Source organism: Zosterops lateralis (genome assembly GCF_965231275.1).
Source record: "Zosterops lateralis genome assembly, chromosome: 6".
NCBI lineage: Eukaryota > Metazoa > Chordata > Aves > Passeriformes > Zosteropidae > Zosterops > Zosterops lateralis.
In genome coordinates, this window is record NC_139761.1 from 15,035,172 (window position 1) to 15,050,246 (window position 15,075).

Sequence of the window (15,075 nt, forward strand, 5' to 3'; positions counted from 1 at the left end):
AAGTTTACTTTTTCTGTCCTCTGTTCAATAACGTCTCAGCTTTCTGCAACCTTGATTGTCATCCGTTTCTTCTCCTTCCAGCTGTCCTATCACCCTATAGGAATGAATACTTACATAAAAACTGTTAATCGTGAATATATATCACTATTCTTTGTTATCCTGGAAGTGAATATTAAGATTTTATTTACCAGCACAAAAGTAAGTATCTGAAAGCAAACATATTTGCTCTTTTTTTGGTACATACAAAGAGTTATCTGGCCTGCAGATTCACTGAAACCTGGTTTCCATAACTTCTCTAGTGTGGATTATCTGATGTCTGGCAAAGATGAGCTCACCACTTCCTCCCACACTACAGGCTGTAAAAGTGTCTGCCCTGGGTCAGGTCATTCATACCAAAAGCAGAATTCAGTATGTTTCAGAACTTTATCATTTTGTCATGGTGGATGCAAAAAAAGAATACTTTCAAAATATATTAAATGCAATTGAGATAAGGTGAGAGAGAGATTAAGATAAAGAAAATATAACCTAAATCTCCAAAAACCCAAGCTGAAAATTTACTGACTCAAAGTTTAGAGTTAGATGGCATTTTAACCAGGAAATATCAGGAACTGGGAAGAGCAGTTCTGTAGTGGCCTAAAAGAAATCTTTCAAAAGAGCTTTAAACTTAGCACCTGGTTTCCATCAGGATTGAAAGCAACTCATGCATTTGCTCCATTTGCCAAATTTTATTTCAATACAAATTATATTCTCACTAGCAATGTATGTGCATGCTTAAGAAGTTCCCTTTCAAAGATGAGTGAGGTTGCTAAGTGACATTAGCACCTAAATCAAGGAAGTGAAAAATTAACACCTCACATCTGGCATTGCCCACATATTCAATGCAATATTCTTAGGAAACATAAAGAGAGCCATAATTGAGTACCTATACAGCTCATGCTGTCCAGTTAATTATTTCACTAAATAGTCTAAATAGTTTTCCTTATGAGAAAGAAACAATGGACATGTAGATACTGTAGATACTATAGATCACAACACAGATGCTGTCTTTAAAAACCTCAGGAAGGGCCTGGAACTAATTCCTCCTTAAATACTCCATGAGAGCACAGACAGGTCGATACAAACTCTCTTGAGGAAGAAATGTTGCTTTTGAATGCCCAATCCATGCATCCTCCAACACGCAGAGCATGCTCAGTGCCAGGCTTGCAGCAGGTTACTGCATTGATATCTCTGTTCAAATGGAAAAACCCCTAAGAAACACAAGTACACAACCCCACAATGCAGAGCTCTTTGCCAGTCACTCTGGACAATGCAGATAGCACTAACTTGCACTCATTTGGTACTTAGTAACCCTCAGCACATTTCACAAGTGCCAGAGGGCACCTTTTGGATGTCTGCAGGGGCCAAAGTGAAGAGACTTCTTCATTACATCAGGTAATTGCTTCAGGCCAGACAGTCAAACACCACATGTCCCAGGAACTTAGATGGATTATCACAGCAGTAAGGAAATGCATGTGCAGCACATGTAAACTGGATAAGAAATAGTGGGCAAATAGGTCATATTTCAAGTTCAGGTCATCAGAAGTTATTGATTGTAAAATTTTCTGCCATTCTGAAGGGGCATCAAAAAGATTTTTTTCCCCTAAAACATACCAGTCTCTTACACACTTTGTAATTCCTGCCTTTCGAGTTGAAATTTTTCCAGGAATTTAAAATAGAAATGCACTTGCATTTCACATCTACTGAGGAACTTTGAGATACCCTCCTTGGAGAACAGAAATATCTACCAGTGCCACTTTTAAAATTTGTGTCTACTGCCTGCTTAAGTCCTGTCTCATGACACAAACCTAGTAAGGCACAGAGAAGGGCAGCTGTCCAAACACACAAAATTATCCTTCTTCCCATCTGAGAACTAAAAGTTGTGATGACACCTGCTGGCTCCATGGGGAGTCGGCAAACACCAGTCAGCCCCTTCTAGAGCTCTTCAATACTTGCAGGTAAAAATGGAGGATAAATAAATAATTATGAATTAAATTTTTTCATTGCTTCAAGTCAGAAAATCACAGGAAACAAGGCTAGGAGCTTTAAAAGATCATTTACTCCATTCCCTGGAAAAAAACAGGGTCTGCGCTACTTCCATGATACATCATGGATGATTGTTTTACCTCTTACTGAAAATTGATAGTATTTCTCTGGAAACAGTGTTACAGCGTTTCATCATTTTTGCATTTCCTATAAAAGATTCCACAGTAAGATGTGTTATTAACAGACAATTATACTTTCATTTGTGTGTTCAAGGGCACTTAGACTGCACTTGACTGTGAAGTTGAAAGCACAATGGAGATACTTCAGCCCTATTTATGAGCTACTACAGCTTTACTGCTTTGTCCTCCTTGTATAGTAGTACAACCATCCTACTGCAGGTGACATGCAGGAATAGGTACCTTCCAAAGAGGTTTTCACTGCAGGAATCCTGTCACATGAAATGTGGCATAGTTGTACAAAAGGGATCAAGCTTATAAACAGTGTAGGTCTGGGGCCACAGCTGCATCCTGAGGATTTCAATTATACTGTCCGTTCTTGGAGTGGGAGAAGCAGCAGTCACCTTGATGAATCAGCTTGTTGACAAACTAAGCATGTTCAGGAGACTGTATAAAGAGCTGTTTTATGACTGTTGTTCCATGTTACTTTATGTGTCATGAGTAATTTCACAGTGAGACTTCAGAAGAACTACAGATCCCTTGCAAATCATCCCCTGCACTACTCCTGGTATTTCGTTTAGTCTAAGAAACATGGAAGAGGTTAAATCACATTCAGCCTAAATATTTTCCTGATTTGACACTTTTTACTTTCTGTTGGTCTCCATTATGGTCAGTATTTCTGACCGATTTCACCTAGGTCCTTCAAGGCAGTTGTAAATACCCTGTGTCTGCCTTGACAAACCAAATGGGTAGCCACTAGCTGGGGACAAAAATTTGCAGGGCCTTGAGTGAAATGTGTTTGTTTAGTTACTACCTTGTTTGAGCAAGGCAAGAAACTCAGTTCCAAAAAATCTCTCACTGGGAAGCTGGTACAGATACAATTAATTAAACCACCTGTCTCCTTCCTGAAACCTGCTCTCAGTAGTGCAGTCATGCCTACCATATCTCATAGCCCACTTTGAATCTCAGCTGTGGTCAACTTACAAACTGCTAAAATGGGTCATGGCATGTGGAGCAGAGGCATTACTTGGGCAAGCACTATTGTTGTTCCAAGGAGATCATAACTGGGAGGAATAATAGTCAGAACAGGGACCCTAAGCCCCCAAATCCTGAATATTAGGATGACTGGTTTCTTCATGGTCACAGAAGGTTTCCTAAAACTGACTGAGGAAATTAAGTAAGAGGAAAAGCAGCCACTGAATCAGAGGTGTTGCCAGCCCCACAAGAACTGCAAAAGGAAGAATTCTTACAAAAGAAACTCTCTATTTGGAACAAGCAGCTGAATCTGCCTCTGCAGTACCTGCCCCCCAGGTACTCAAGAGTCACAGTGCTTTGTCAAACAGATTGGTGAGAACCTGGGCTACATCATCAGTGCCAAGTTTTTCAGAGTTGCATATGCATCCAAAAACAGTTGTCTATTAGAGAACAGACAGTCTTTAGCTCAACTGCTGCCCAGCCTCAGCACTGACACAAGCTCCCAGCAGAGACGCGACTGGGCAGCAATGCACTTGTATTGGTCTTGCTTGTTCTGGTTTCAGAGGTGGTTTTGTCCTAAACTGTAGAAAAGTGCAATTCTGCCAGAGTCACACACTGGCAATCCTCTCCAAGTAAATCACTCTGTGAACATGTATAGTTTGGCAGGGTGTTACCCATATGTTGTGTGGAGTTTAACTGCTCAGAAGCTCTGTTGAATCCAAAGGGCAACTGGCAATATAAATAGGAGTTGGTGGGAGGAATATGTTACTCTCAATAGTGTATGGTGGATACACTCAGCAAGGTGTTACCTGGCATAAAAAACTAGAAAGGACTTGGTGAGTAACTAGAGAGGAAGACAATTCTCTCAGATCTCTATACACAGACAATACATCTTATAGCAGCCTCCTTTTTCCTCTGGGTAAAACAGGATTGATATGGGCTTTGTAGTCCAGCAAAGATTTAGCCTAGAGGTTCAAAAACTTCAAGATTTCTTCAAACCCCTTTTTTCAGTGCCATCTATAAACAATCTTAATCTTTTGAATATTAAGCATCAATATTGAGTGTCTTAACTCAGCTTCCAGCAGTGACCACGTGTCAGTATCTTGGTCTGAGAAAGAAGAGGCTTGTTTGCTCCTGTCATTGCAAATAACTGCTGATTTTGCTGAGCACAAACGTTCGGTGCCCATCAAGTTTTCCTTGTATTTTCTTTTTTGGCCACAACCACAGTACCACAGTCTCCAGAAGACACACAGATTCAGAGACACGCCACAGTAATGCAGCTTTGTTCAACCATATCGGATGCAAATTTCTTCCATGCGATGAGAAGACATTTGAATTTCAAATCCAACTGAATTAACCACAAATACATATAGACTAGGAAGTAGGGAGGGGAAAAAAATCCAGTCACATAGACAGAGAATAGTAGTTCTGAAGTCACTGGGACATCCACAGCAGAGCTTTTCATGTTTAGGGACTAGACTGCCTGATGTTAGAGCAGGGCATTCAGTTCGTTACCCCATCTTATATTCCCATATTCTCTAATACAATGCCTACACTGTTATGACTGGGATTGCTTCTAAAAGGAAGAATATTTTTAATTAATTTAAACCAATAAGAATTTAAGAAGCTGGAGCCTGTGACCCTTCAGTTAAACTTCTTAAGATCATAAACCCCACAACTGCCCTCCAGTGTGGTGTCCTTGCAACAAGGGTACAAATCTGGTTAGACAATGGAGGGGCTACATTCAGTTCTTAAGCCCTTCCTAATCAAATCTTGCATTTTGTAAGCAACACTCTTATAGAAGCAATACTTACCAGCAACAAACAAAAGCCTTTTTAAAATTGACTCCTGGATGCCCTAATTCTTTTGGGGCTTTCTAAAATGTCCAGCACATCCACTTAGACTGCATATGATTTTTTTTTTTTTTCAGTTCAGTGGAGAATTAGAGACTAGTACCCTTATCTCACATTTTAAAGCCAAATTATTTTTCTTTTACAACCCAAATCAAAATTAAGTGCTCTATTTCATTTGAGAGTATTTTTGGAAATAATTTAGGGGCATGAGGGGAAGATAGGGAAATCCATATTTATGTTTTATCTGGAATTAGGCCAACAATCAAAATAGTGAAGAGTTAAACCATTCCATGCTACAAAATTTGTTGAATGAACTATGTCTTAAAGAATGTGCCTTGCCCAACTAATAAGGCTCAAGACCCAAAGCCAGCCTTCAAATCTGTTCAAGCGAGACCCCCCAACTTAAAATTCAAAAAAATATATTAATGCCTCCCACAGCTCTATGTAACTTTTGCAGGAATATCAGCTTGGCCCACTTTGCATTTTATGGGAGAAACATCCCTCAGTGGTTATCAGGCAGTTGATGTTGGCAGAGTGATACGTCACCAAATGCCTGGCTCCTCAAAGAGGGAGTGGAGCCCCAGCCTCTCCTCTCAAAGCGTGGCCAAATTGCAGGGCAAGGGAGCTGGTAACACCCCTACAAATGTTCTGTACCTTCTCACTCCCTCCTCCCCCCTCCCTCCCTCCCTCAAGCTCCCCCTGCCTTGGTGAATGTTGACATATTCTTTTATGTAAGCAGATAATTTAAGCAGGATTGGATACATCTTCCATGACTGAGTAGCTCACAGCCTGCCTGAAAAATAATTTTCATGGGCTATTGGATGGTGGGGGCCACATCCTGATAGGGTGCTGAAGGGCTAAATGCAAAGAATTTATTTTTATCTCGGTTTTCATGAAAGACAGAACATATTTACTGGAATACAACCCTCTCTTATTATGCCATTTATAGGAAACACATATTCAGTGTTTATAAAGCAGTTAATTTATAACAGACAAAACCGGATTATCAGTCTTTGGAAAAGCAAATATTTGTTAAAAAACTTCTAAATGGGACAGACATCTTCATCTCATTTTTAAACATAACTGATTGAGAAAAGTAACGGAAGAGCTACCTAATAGGTAAGATGAGATTTATATGAAGCATTTAAAGGAAAGATTATTATATTATTATATAAAAATATATATTGCAATTTTATTTATTTATCAATGATTCTCTAGATGTGATGTTTTAAATGGTTGTAGACCTTAATCAGCTTCTAATAGATTTTTGTCTTGCTTTAATGCCTTCAGAAGAAAAAGGCATTTGCACAAGAAGCTTTTTTCTTTGATATTGATAATATTAAAACTAAATATTTCTTAAAATGGAAATAATGTTCACTTTGCTCTAACACACATTTATTAATGAACTATCTGCTCTACAAATAAAGTGAGTTGTCTAAAATTAGCAATAAGCTCCACTCAGGTCTAAAAATACAAGTCTATAATGTACATAAATTCTACTTTATTGTTCCCAGAACTGTTTTTCCTAGTTCTAGAGGACATGATCTATTTCTAACTGATAAAGATGATACAGCTGCTGTAATTTTAACTTTAAATGTTTGCAACCTCAGATTTGCAGTGATTATTTAGTGCAACTGCAAGGTTCTTATTCCTCTGTTCATTACACCCAAATCAGTAGCAGTTTTCTATGTGTTTGCCTGAGGATTCAGGAATCTTTTTTTGAGTGTGGAAGAGTTCGGGATAAACCTGTAAACAAGAGATTCTGCATTTGTCCTGCCCTTTCCATCCAAAACCTAATTGTGTTGGGAAGGCAGAGCCCTCTGGAAGGCAGCTCAGCACTTTGCCCAGTCAGTCCCTTCACATCCCCTGGGGGAAGCTGGTGGCCTCTTGAGCCAAGCACTGTCCCAGACCTTCCAGAGAGAGGCAGGCACAACAGCGACGTCTGCCAAATGCAACACTGCCAGATGTTGTGCAGGAATTGCATCCTGCCTAGAAAAGATGAGGAAGAGTTTGCATTCTGAAATGCCTGGTAAGCAGTTAGGCCTGATGCTCTTCTAGAGGGAGGGACTGCTGCTGCAGAAAATCCTTTCCCTGTGATTGAATACGATCAAAAGCAAAATTTTAAAATCCCTGCCTCTTCGCTAGAGCTGACTCTGCAGTGTCCAAGGATGCTTCTTCAAAGTAGGGATGACTCCCAGAGGAAAGAACCTTCTTCTTCACTGCCAGGGCAGGTGCAGCATTGCGGCAGGAACAGGAACTCTGTTCCTTCAGAACAGAAGTGGGTCACTATAGAGGCAAAATGCTCAACAGTTACTGCAATAGCTCTGAACTGCACTGCTCAGCCTGCCCAGAGACAGGGAGTATCCCAGCACTCCAGAAGTTGCATGCACCACTTGACCAGCAAGGCAAGAGCTGAAGTCAAGTCATCCCCTTCCCTACTCCAGTCCTGAAAATCCAGACACTGGGAATCTCATTGAAAATAAAGGAAGGGTTAATGGGAAAGAAAAATAAAGAAAAAATATTCACAACATATTTGCTGCATATTTTGCTCTGTTCTCTGTCTGCCATGCGCTCGAGAGCAGGCATAACATTCATCGAATTCACTGCTTCCCGATTAAGTCATGACAGCCCATCTGTGTTGCAGCAAGTACAGAACGTGACCTATTATCTCAAAAGAAAATAGCACAGCACCTGACTGCCAAAAGCACCTCGTGACTTGGCACCCAAATGCCTCAGTACTCACATCAACATACCTTTTCAGGACTAACTCCCACAGCCTGAATCAGCCAACTGTGAAATTCAGCTGAACTCTGAATAAATTGGATAAAACCAGCTCTCCCATGTGCCAAATCACAAATTATACAATGACCGTAATTTGCTGTTACAGATCCTTAACTAAAAAGGAGTAGTTAGCAACTGTCATGTGATTCTAGACTGTTGAATCTCTTACTACTTTAATGAGGGGCCATACAACCCATCCTCTATCTCGTTTATTCCTTTGACCACTGCTATACAAAAGGAATTTGTGCAGGTTTGGTAGTCTTGAATATCCTGTTTAATTTACAGTGAGAAAATGCATCTCCAAGGATTGCGGCCATTCAAACTTTTTCTGTAAGGTGCAATTCAACACTGCTGTATGGGAGAGAATCCATATATTGCTTTAATGGAAAAATGGGTGACAATCATATTTGCACTTTATGCTTGCAAAGTGTATTTAATTAGCAAATTTACACAATGTCTGATGCTAAGGTTTGTCTGAGGTGTCCTGTAAGATCTGCCTAATCTTCTCTGAACATTTTGTTGGCCAGGTTTAAAGTATATACCCTGAAGATGCAGAAAGACCACTATGACCTTTTGCAATGTGAATGGAAGAACAAACTAAAAGGTCATTTTGTTGCCTTTCTTTTTTTCTAGGGGAAAAAAATATCTGAAGAGCTCATTATTGGATGTCAACATGAAAATAGGAATCTCCATACTTCTCTTAAGTGAAATATGTTTTGAATTCATTAAGGCTGATATCAAATCTAGATTTCCAAAGGAGGAAAAAGAGAGTAATTTATTGGAAAGAAATAACATCAGTATTTCCAAAGAGTGGTATCATCAGAAAAATATCTCTAAGCCTTTTGAAGACCAAGGTTTTGAAGACCAAGGTTTTGAAGAATTCACTCTTCACAACTTCACTGAAAAGACTGCAAATTTTGGATTTAACCTCTACAGAAAAATTGCCATGACACATGATAACAATGTAATCATCTCTCCCCTTTCTGTGTCAGCTCTCATGAGTGTCTATATGATGGCAGCCAAAGGAGAAACATACAGACAGATTGTAAAAGGTCTAAACCTCCATGCTGTGAAGGACAGAGTGGACCGCCAACATTTACCAGCTTTGTTTAAACAACTGAAAGGTAACATCACAATGAATGAAGAATTTCTCCTCGTGCAAGGTATTTTTTCTTTTATTCAAAAGGACTTCAGCCTCAAGGAGTCTTTTCTGAATTTATCTAAGCAGTACTTTGATATGGAATTCCTGAAAGTGGACTTTGAAAACTTAACACAGGCAAAACTTTTCATCAATCAAAACATTAACAAAACGACCAAAGGAAAAATCCCAGAGCTTTTTGAAGAGCTGGACCAACATAATAAACTGGTGCTTGTGGACTACATTGTCTTTAAAGGTAATTGCTCTTTTTATTTTGCAGAATAATTATTTATTAGGAGGATCAAGACTCTGAATTAAGCTACATTAGGGGGAGTTAAAATGAATTTAGAAGTTCTGTTTACTCTATGAATCTATCTAAGTTTACTTTTTTCTATTAAGCTTATTTAATAGTAATTGTTTTTCATTATAGGGAATCACAATTCTTCTATGTTGTCTTCCATACAATAGAGTCTCAAAGAGAACAAAAAGCCCTGTATCAAACTATCACAGTCCATCTCCAAATTATCCCTTTATGACAGGAAACAATGTTTTATTTTCATTCACCCATTAAAATGAAAAAGTCTTATTCACAATAGTCTTTAATGCTGGATACTGGGCATAAAATCATACATAGTACACAAAATCGTTGAAACAAAAATATTTTCTCTATTTCCATCAAGAATCATCTTCCCCAGAGGAACCCAAGTACCCCATTATATTACCTTACAGGGGAAGGGAAAAAAATACCAGTGATGGACAGAAACCATTCCATGGAGAAGCCAATCCCCATCCAAAACACTGGATAATTAAATTAAATACAGGATACTGAACAGCTGGTAAAGAATTTCAGAGAAGGTTATATGTTAGGAAAGGTCAGATGCTCACCAGGCATTTATAAAACAAAGAGAACATAAATTCTGAACTTGAGTGGCAACTAATCAACCTTAGAAAAATATTTCCCTTCTTTCTGTGAGAATTAAGCAGTTTATTTTGGGGATTACTTCGGGGTTTTGCTGTAAAAAATTATATACAAGAAACAAAAAATATACTGAAATTGTCATCCACTTATCCCAGACATAACTGACAGCCACTTTGACTAGATACAGAAAATATCCTATAGTTTTTTAAACATTTTAGAACACTTTCTGAACAAATCTAAACACAAATAATTATTTAATTTATTTCTTTCCTCAGGCAAGTGGGTCTATCCATTTAATTCCAAATTCACAGAAATGGAGACTTTCCACATAAACAAATACAGAAGCGTACAGGTACCCATGATGTTCAAGTCAGATAAAATTAATTCAACTTTTGATGAGAACTTAAGATGCACTGTGATAAAGATACCTTACAAAGGGAATGCCCACATGCTGATTGTTATCCCAGAAAAAGAGGGAGACTACATTTCAATTGAAGACCATTTGACTACAGAGCTTGTGGAATCCTGGCTTGGAAACATGAAAACCAGGTATTGCTTTGACACTCATGGGGTCCTAATGTCTTTGATGTCTACTGCAGCAAAGCAACAAAGCCCAGCAAAGTTTAGCTGATCTTCCTAAGCCTTCTCCCATGGTAGCATCTCTGTGGCAGGACGTATCTAGAGAGTCTTGACAGAGTTTGCAAGTTTTGACTCTGAGAGGACAAAACTTTGGCTCACCTTAGTTAAAAATGACTCTCTCTGTAAGGGCATGAGTCTTTCCATAGTCTTCCTTAGGTCTCCTCTCTCCTTAAACTTAGTACTGCCAAGCAAAATCCACAATAAATCTAGACATTAAACATTTCTTACTAGGGGAAACCCAGAGGAATTGATAAATTTGAATATAAAAATGTAAACTCAAATGATTACTGTGAAATGTAGTTCCTGAAGTGACAATTCTTTTCACCAGTCAATAAATTAGTGTGTCACCCTGGTATCAGGACACTGTAACTGCTGGTGGAAATATTTATACAGAGCAAATGATTTCTAGCATCACTGGCAGTCAACAGGTTAGAAATTATTTCCTGCCAACCTAAATTCCAGCAGAGACTCTTCAGTTTTTGTCCCTTCTTTTTCTGTGTAAACCTTATTTCCTGAGTAGTGTGCATTTCAGCAGTCAAGTGACCTACTGTTTGCATTGACTTTTTTTTTTTTTTTTTTTTTTTTTTTTTACAGAAAACTGGATATTTCATTTCCAAAGTTTAAACTAGAGCAAAAATACAAGATGAAGAAACTGCTTCAAGGTCTTGGAATTAAAAAGCTCTTTACATGTTCAGCAGATCTTAGTCATCTGACAGATCACGAATATGTAGCAGTTTCACAGGTAAGCCTACTAAAATTATTTGCTGTTTGGATTACAATAGTATATAAATGGCCCAGCCAAGACAGTCATATAAATTTATAGGGACACTAACAGCAAAGTATTAGTGCTATCATCTGACAGGTATAGGCAATCTACACATCTTAATCAGGATGGATCCCACTTCAAGTCAGAGGTGTGTAGAGATAAGGGGCAGTGACAGCTCAACACCTCCCAAAGCTAACCCATCACAGGAGAAAACCTCTGCCTCAAGAGGAATATGGTTGGCAGGGAATGAGCACCGTGTCTAAAAAACTGTGAATAAGAAAGACATTGCAAATGACAGTCAAATGGCAAAAGCCAGGGCAAGGAAGGAAATTCAAGGAGAGAACTCCTCATACACAGTTCAGAGACAGGTATACTTCTCAAAAAATAAAGAACCTTAGAAAGTTTAAATAATAAAATCTCAAAAAGATAACAGTGAGGAAGAAAAGTCAAAGCATTCCTGCTTCTCCTTCTGCATACTGTGGAAGAGAGAAACAGAATCTGACAGCAAAAGATTGGCACAACATAGTTGTACTCCAACCCACACAGATGTTCCACTTCATATGCTGAAACTTTTAAAGAACATTTAAACAGGTAAAGGCAAGGGCAGTGAACGGGCAAGAACACAGGAACACAGTCCCTTGGAAAAAGAGGAGCGGGAAGAGATTTTGTACCACTGTTTAAGGGAAAGCACAGATGAATTTCAGAAGACTGATTAAAAACAGAGGCTGAATGAGAAGCAGAAGAGAATGGAAAACAAAGAACTTGTCAATCACATCATTATCAATTATGTGACCAGAGATGTTTTATGAAAAAGAAACAGCTAGTCTATAAAAAAGACAATTTGCTGATAATAGGAAATTAAAAGGCATGGTCAAAGAAAGGAGATGAAAGACGTAACACACAGAGATACTTGTGCCCAAAAGAATGCAGTGTGTGGGAACAAGATAAAAAGCAATTAATTCTAAATACAAATTCATACATTACAGTAAAAGTAAAAAAAAAATTCTGAAACAAGATGAATTTATAAACAAGATCCAAATAAAATTAATCTGGCATAGGATTTAAAAACACAGCTTAATAAACTTATGTAAGGAAATTTTAGCATGCAACTGCTTGTGGTTGGTGGAAGGTTGTATGGCACTGACAACCCAGGACCATAACTCCAGGAGAGGCTTCCCAGAATCACAGAATGGTTAAGGTTTTAAGGGACCTCCGAAGGTCACCTGGTCCAACTCCTCTGCTCAAGCAGGGTCACTTAGAGCAAGTTGCTGAGGTCCATGTCCAGACAGCTTTTGAATATCTCCAAAGAGGAAGAATCCACAGTATCTCTGGGCAACATGTGCTAGTGCTCAGCCACCCTCACATGAGAAAGCGTTTCCCAATGCTCAGAGGGACCCTTCTGTGTTTCAGTTGGTGCCCACTCCTGTGGTCCTGTCACCACTGATGAGCCTGGCTCCACCTTCTTTGCACCCTCCCTTTGGGTATTTGTACTCTCTGAGAAAGAATCCTTCTGATGCTGCTCTTACAAGTCTCCCTACACCAAATCCTTGTAGAAGCCTTTGTGATTAGCCAGCTAACAGGGTGGTATAATTAACACTTCTATACAAGTTTCAAAACCTCTCCTGCTTGACCTACAGGTTTTCAAAATTGCAGTGGCTTAACAAAACAACCTTTCTGGGAAGATGTAACATCCAAAGAATAAATATTTAATGGATAAAATTTCAGTGATTTTCAGTTTGGTATCAACTATTTCATTGTTGGGAAATATAATGGCAATCTGCAGCACTTTTCCCCCTTTCTCTTGATCATGTAAATTTCATGCTGATTCTCAGCAGTTAACTCTATTGTGTTATGAAAAAATCACACTTCAACAGGAGCTGCTAACTGATATTAGAAGCAATATGTGCATCAGCTACAAAGTGCCAGAGGAGCATTCTGTCCTGTGAATTGTGAAAGACAAATATATTTTTAAAGACTATGTAGCAGAAAGCTCAACACTGGTGAAGTCCTTCGACTGTTTTCGCATAAGTATTTCCTAGAATTAGGAGTTTAGGAGCTGGAAATCCACTAGATGACCAGGTGGTTCACTAATACAGACACTAACACAGCAGAAGCACTCAGAGATATAAGCAGGCTGAAAGTACAAAATGGAGAAGATGAAAAAATGAAAAATCAGATTCTGTCAGGCTGCAATTTCAGTGAGAAAGGAAAATCTTCTCAAACCAGTCCAGGACTGTATCTCATTGGTCTACATATTTAGTCTCTGCTACCAAATGTACAAATTAGAAATATACTGGAAAAAAGCAAAGATTGGTGCATCTCCCTAAGCTCTCACAAAGTCAGCTGTGAATGACATATCCAGCCAGTCAGTGGTTGTGACTGATGAAAACACATTTCCTACAACTGACAATCTCCTTTGCACAGTTAGGTGTCAAAGAGGAGCACTCTACACAAATGCAATGGTTGCTTCATGCAAAACCCTCAATCTCTAAGTGTAGTCTGTGCTCAGAAATGTGGAAAAGTGCAATGACTCCCGAACCAGCATCCACACTGCGAGCACTGTGGCCATCGTGGCTGTGCTGACTCCTCTGCTGCTGAAGCAGACAGCACAGGGGTCTACCAGCCTAACACAGGTTGATTGCACTGAACTGCTCATTTTAATCATTAACAGAAGCCTACTTCAACTGAATGCCTTCACCTGGAAAAACACTCTTCACATTAGTATTTACTTCTGTCACATATTTATTTCTACCTTGCACTTCAGGTTGTCCAAAAGGCAGTTATTGAAGTGGATGAAGAAGGAACTGAGGCTGCAGTAGCAAGTGGGTCAGAAATAACTGCATTCACAGTGCCTCCTGTCATCAAAGTGGACCGACCATTCCTTTTCATGATTTTTGAAGAAACTTTTAAAACATTACTGTTCATTGGCAGGGTGGTTGATCCAACAGAAATGTGAATAAAGGTAATAGTTTCTATTCTTTGGTATGTAAGAGGCTTTATTTTTATTAATTTATTTTAGAATAAAAAAGACACTGAAATATGAAATGTGAAAACCTGTTTTGTCTATCCAGCTAGCACTAGGTCATCCTAGCAATATTTTATTAATGCCACATAACAACCTAACTTCATTAAGGCTCAAAGCAACAAAAATGTGACTTATATAATCTACCTTTGGTAACAGAAAAACCCAACAACCACAGAAGTGAAATTTCAAAAATTAGTATTTTAGTGATAAATCTGAATAAAAAGCTCCAGACATTCACATGCCAAAATATCCAGGAAGCTCATTCCCACACACTGCAGATTCCTCAATGTTATCTTCTCTTGCAGAGACTGAAGAACCCAGTGACCTCAATGTTAGCAGAATTTTGCTGGTTATAAAAACAGAAGCAGTATCAGGCCCTAAAAGAGAATTTATGATCTTTGTCTAGAGATCTTTATTTTCTTACTGTAAAAATAAGTCTATCATGAAGTCTACATTGTCAGTGTGACCTCTTTCAAAGCATTTATGCAGACTATCAAATCACCTCATTTTCTCAGAGTGCATGATGTGCCTTAAAAATATTCTTTGAATTAAAAACAAAATAGTTCTGAAAAATAACTCAGGTATTCTGATCTTGGAAAATCTGGCCTGTACTACTTCATAGCACAAAGCTTGCCCTCTCCTAAACCCAAAATTTCTAGCTGTAATATCATCTGGATACCAGGGTGAACTATGTAACAGGACTCTAAAATTGAACTAAGGCAGACTTTGGTAGGAAAAATCATACCTCCATTAAAGTGGAATAAATCTACTCACAGAGTTG

The 15,075-nt window shown here is 38.7% G+C and overlaps 1 protein-coding gene across 1 annotated transcript; it reads left to right on the plus strand.

Annotated features, from left to right (window-relative positions):
- Positions 1-6,076: 6,076 nt before the first annotated feature.
- SERPINA10 (serpin family A member 10) lies at positions 6,077-14,256 on the plus strand. The gene is made up of 5 exons (XM_083864224.1): positions 6,077-6,145; positions 8,441-9,201; positions 10,140-10,413; positions 11,098-11,245; positions 14,034-14,256. The coding sequence occupies exons 2-5, from the start codon at positions 8,481-8,483 to the stop codon at positions 14,223-14,225; spliced, it is 1,335 nt and encodes a 444-aa protein (XP_083720350.1). The 5' UTR covers positions 6,077-6,145; positions 8,441-8,480; the 3' UTR covers positions 14,226-14,256.
- The last annotated feature ends 819 nt before the right edge of the window (positions 14,257-15,075 follow it).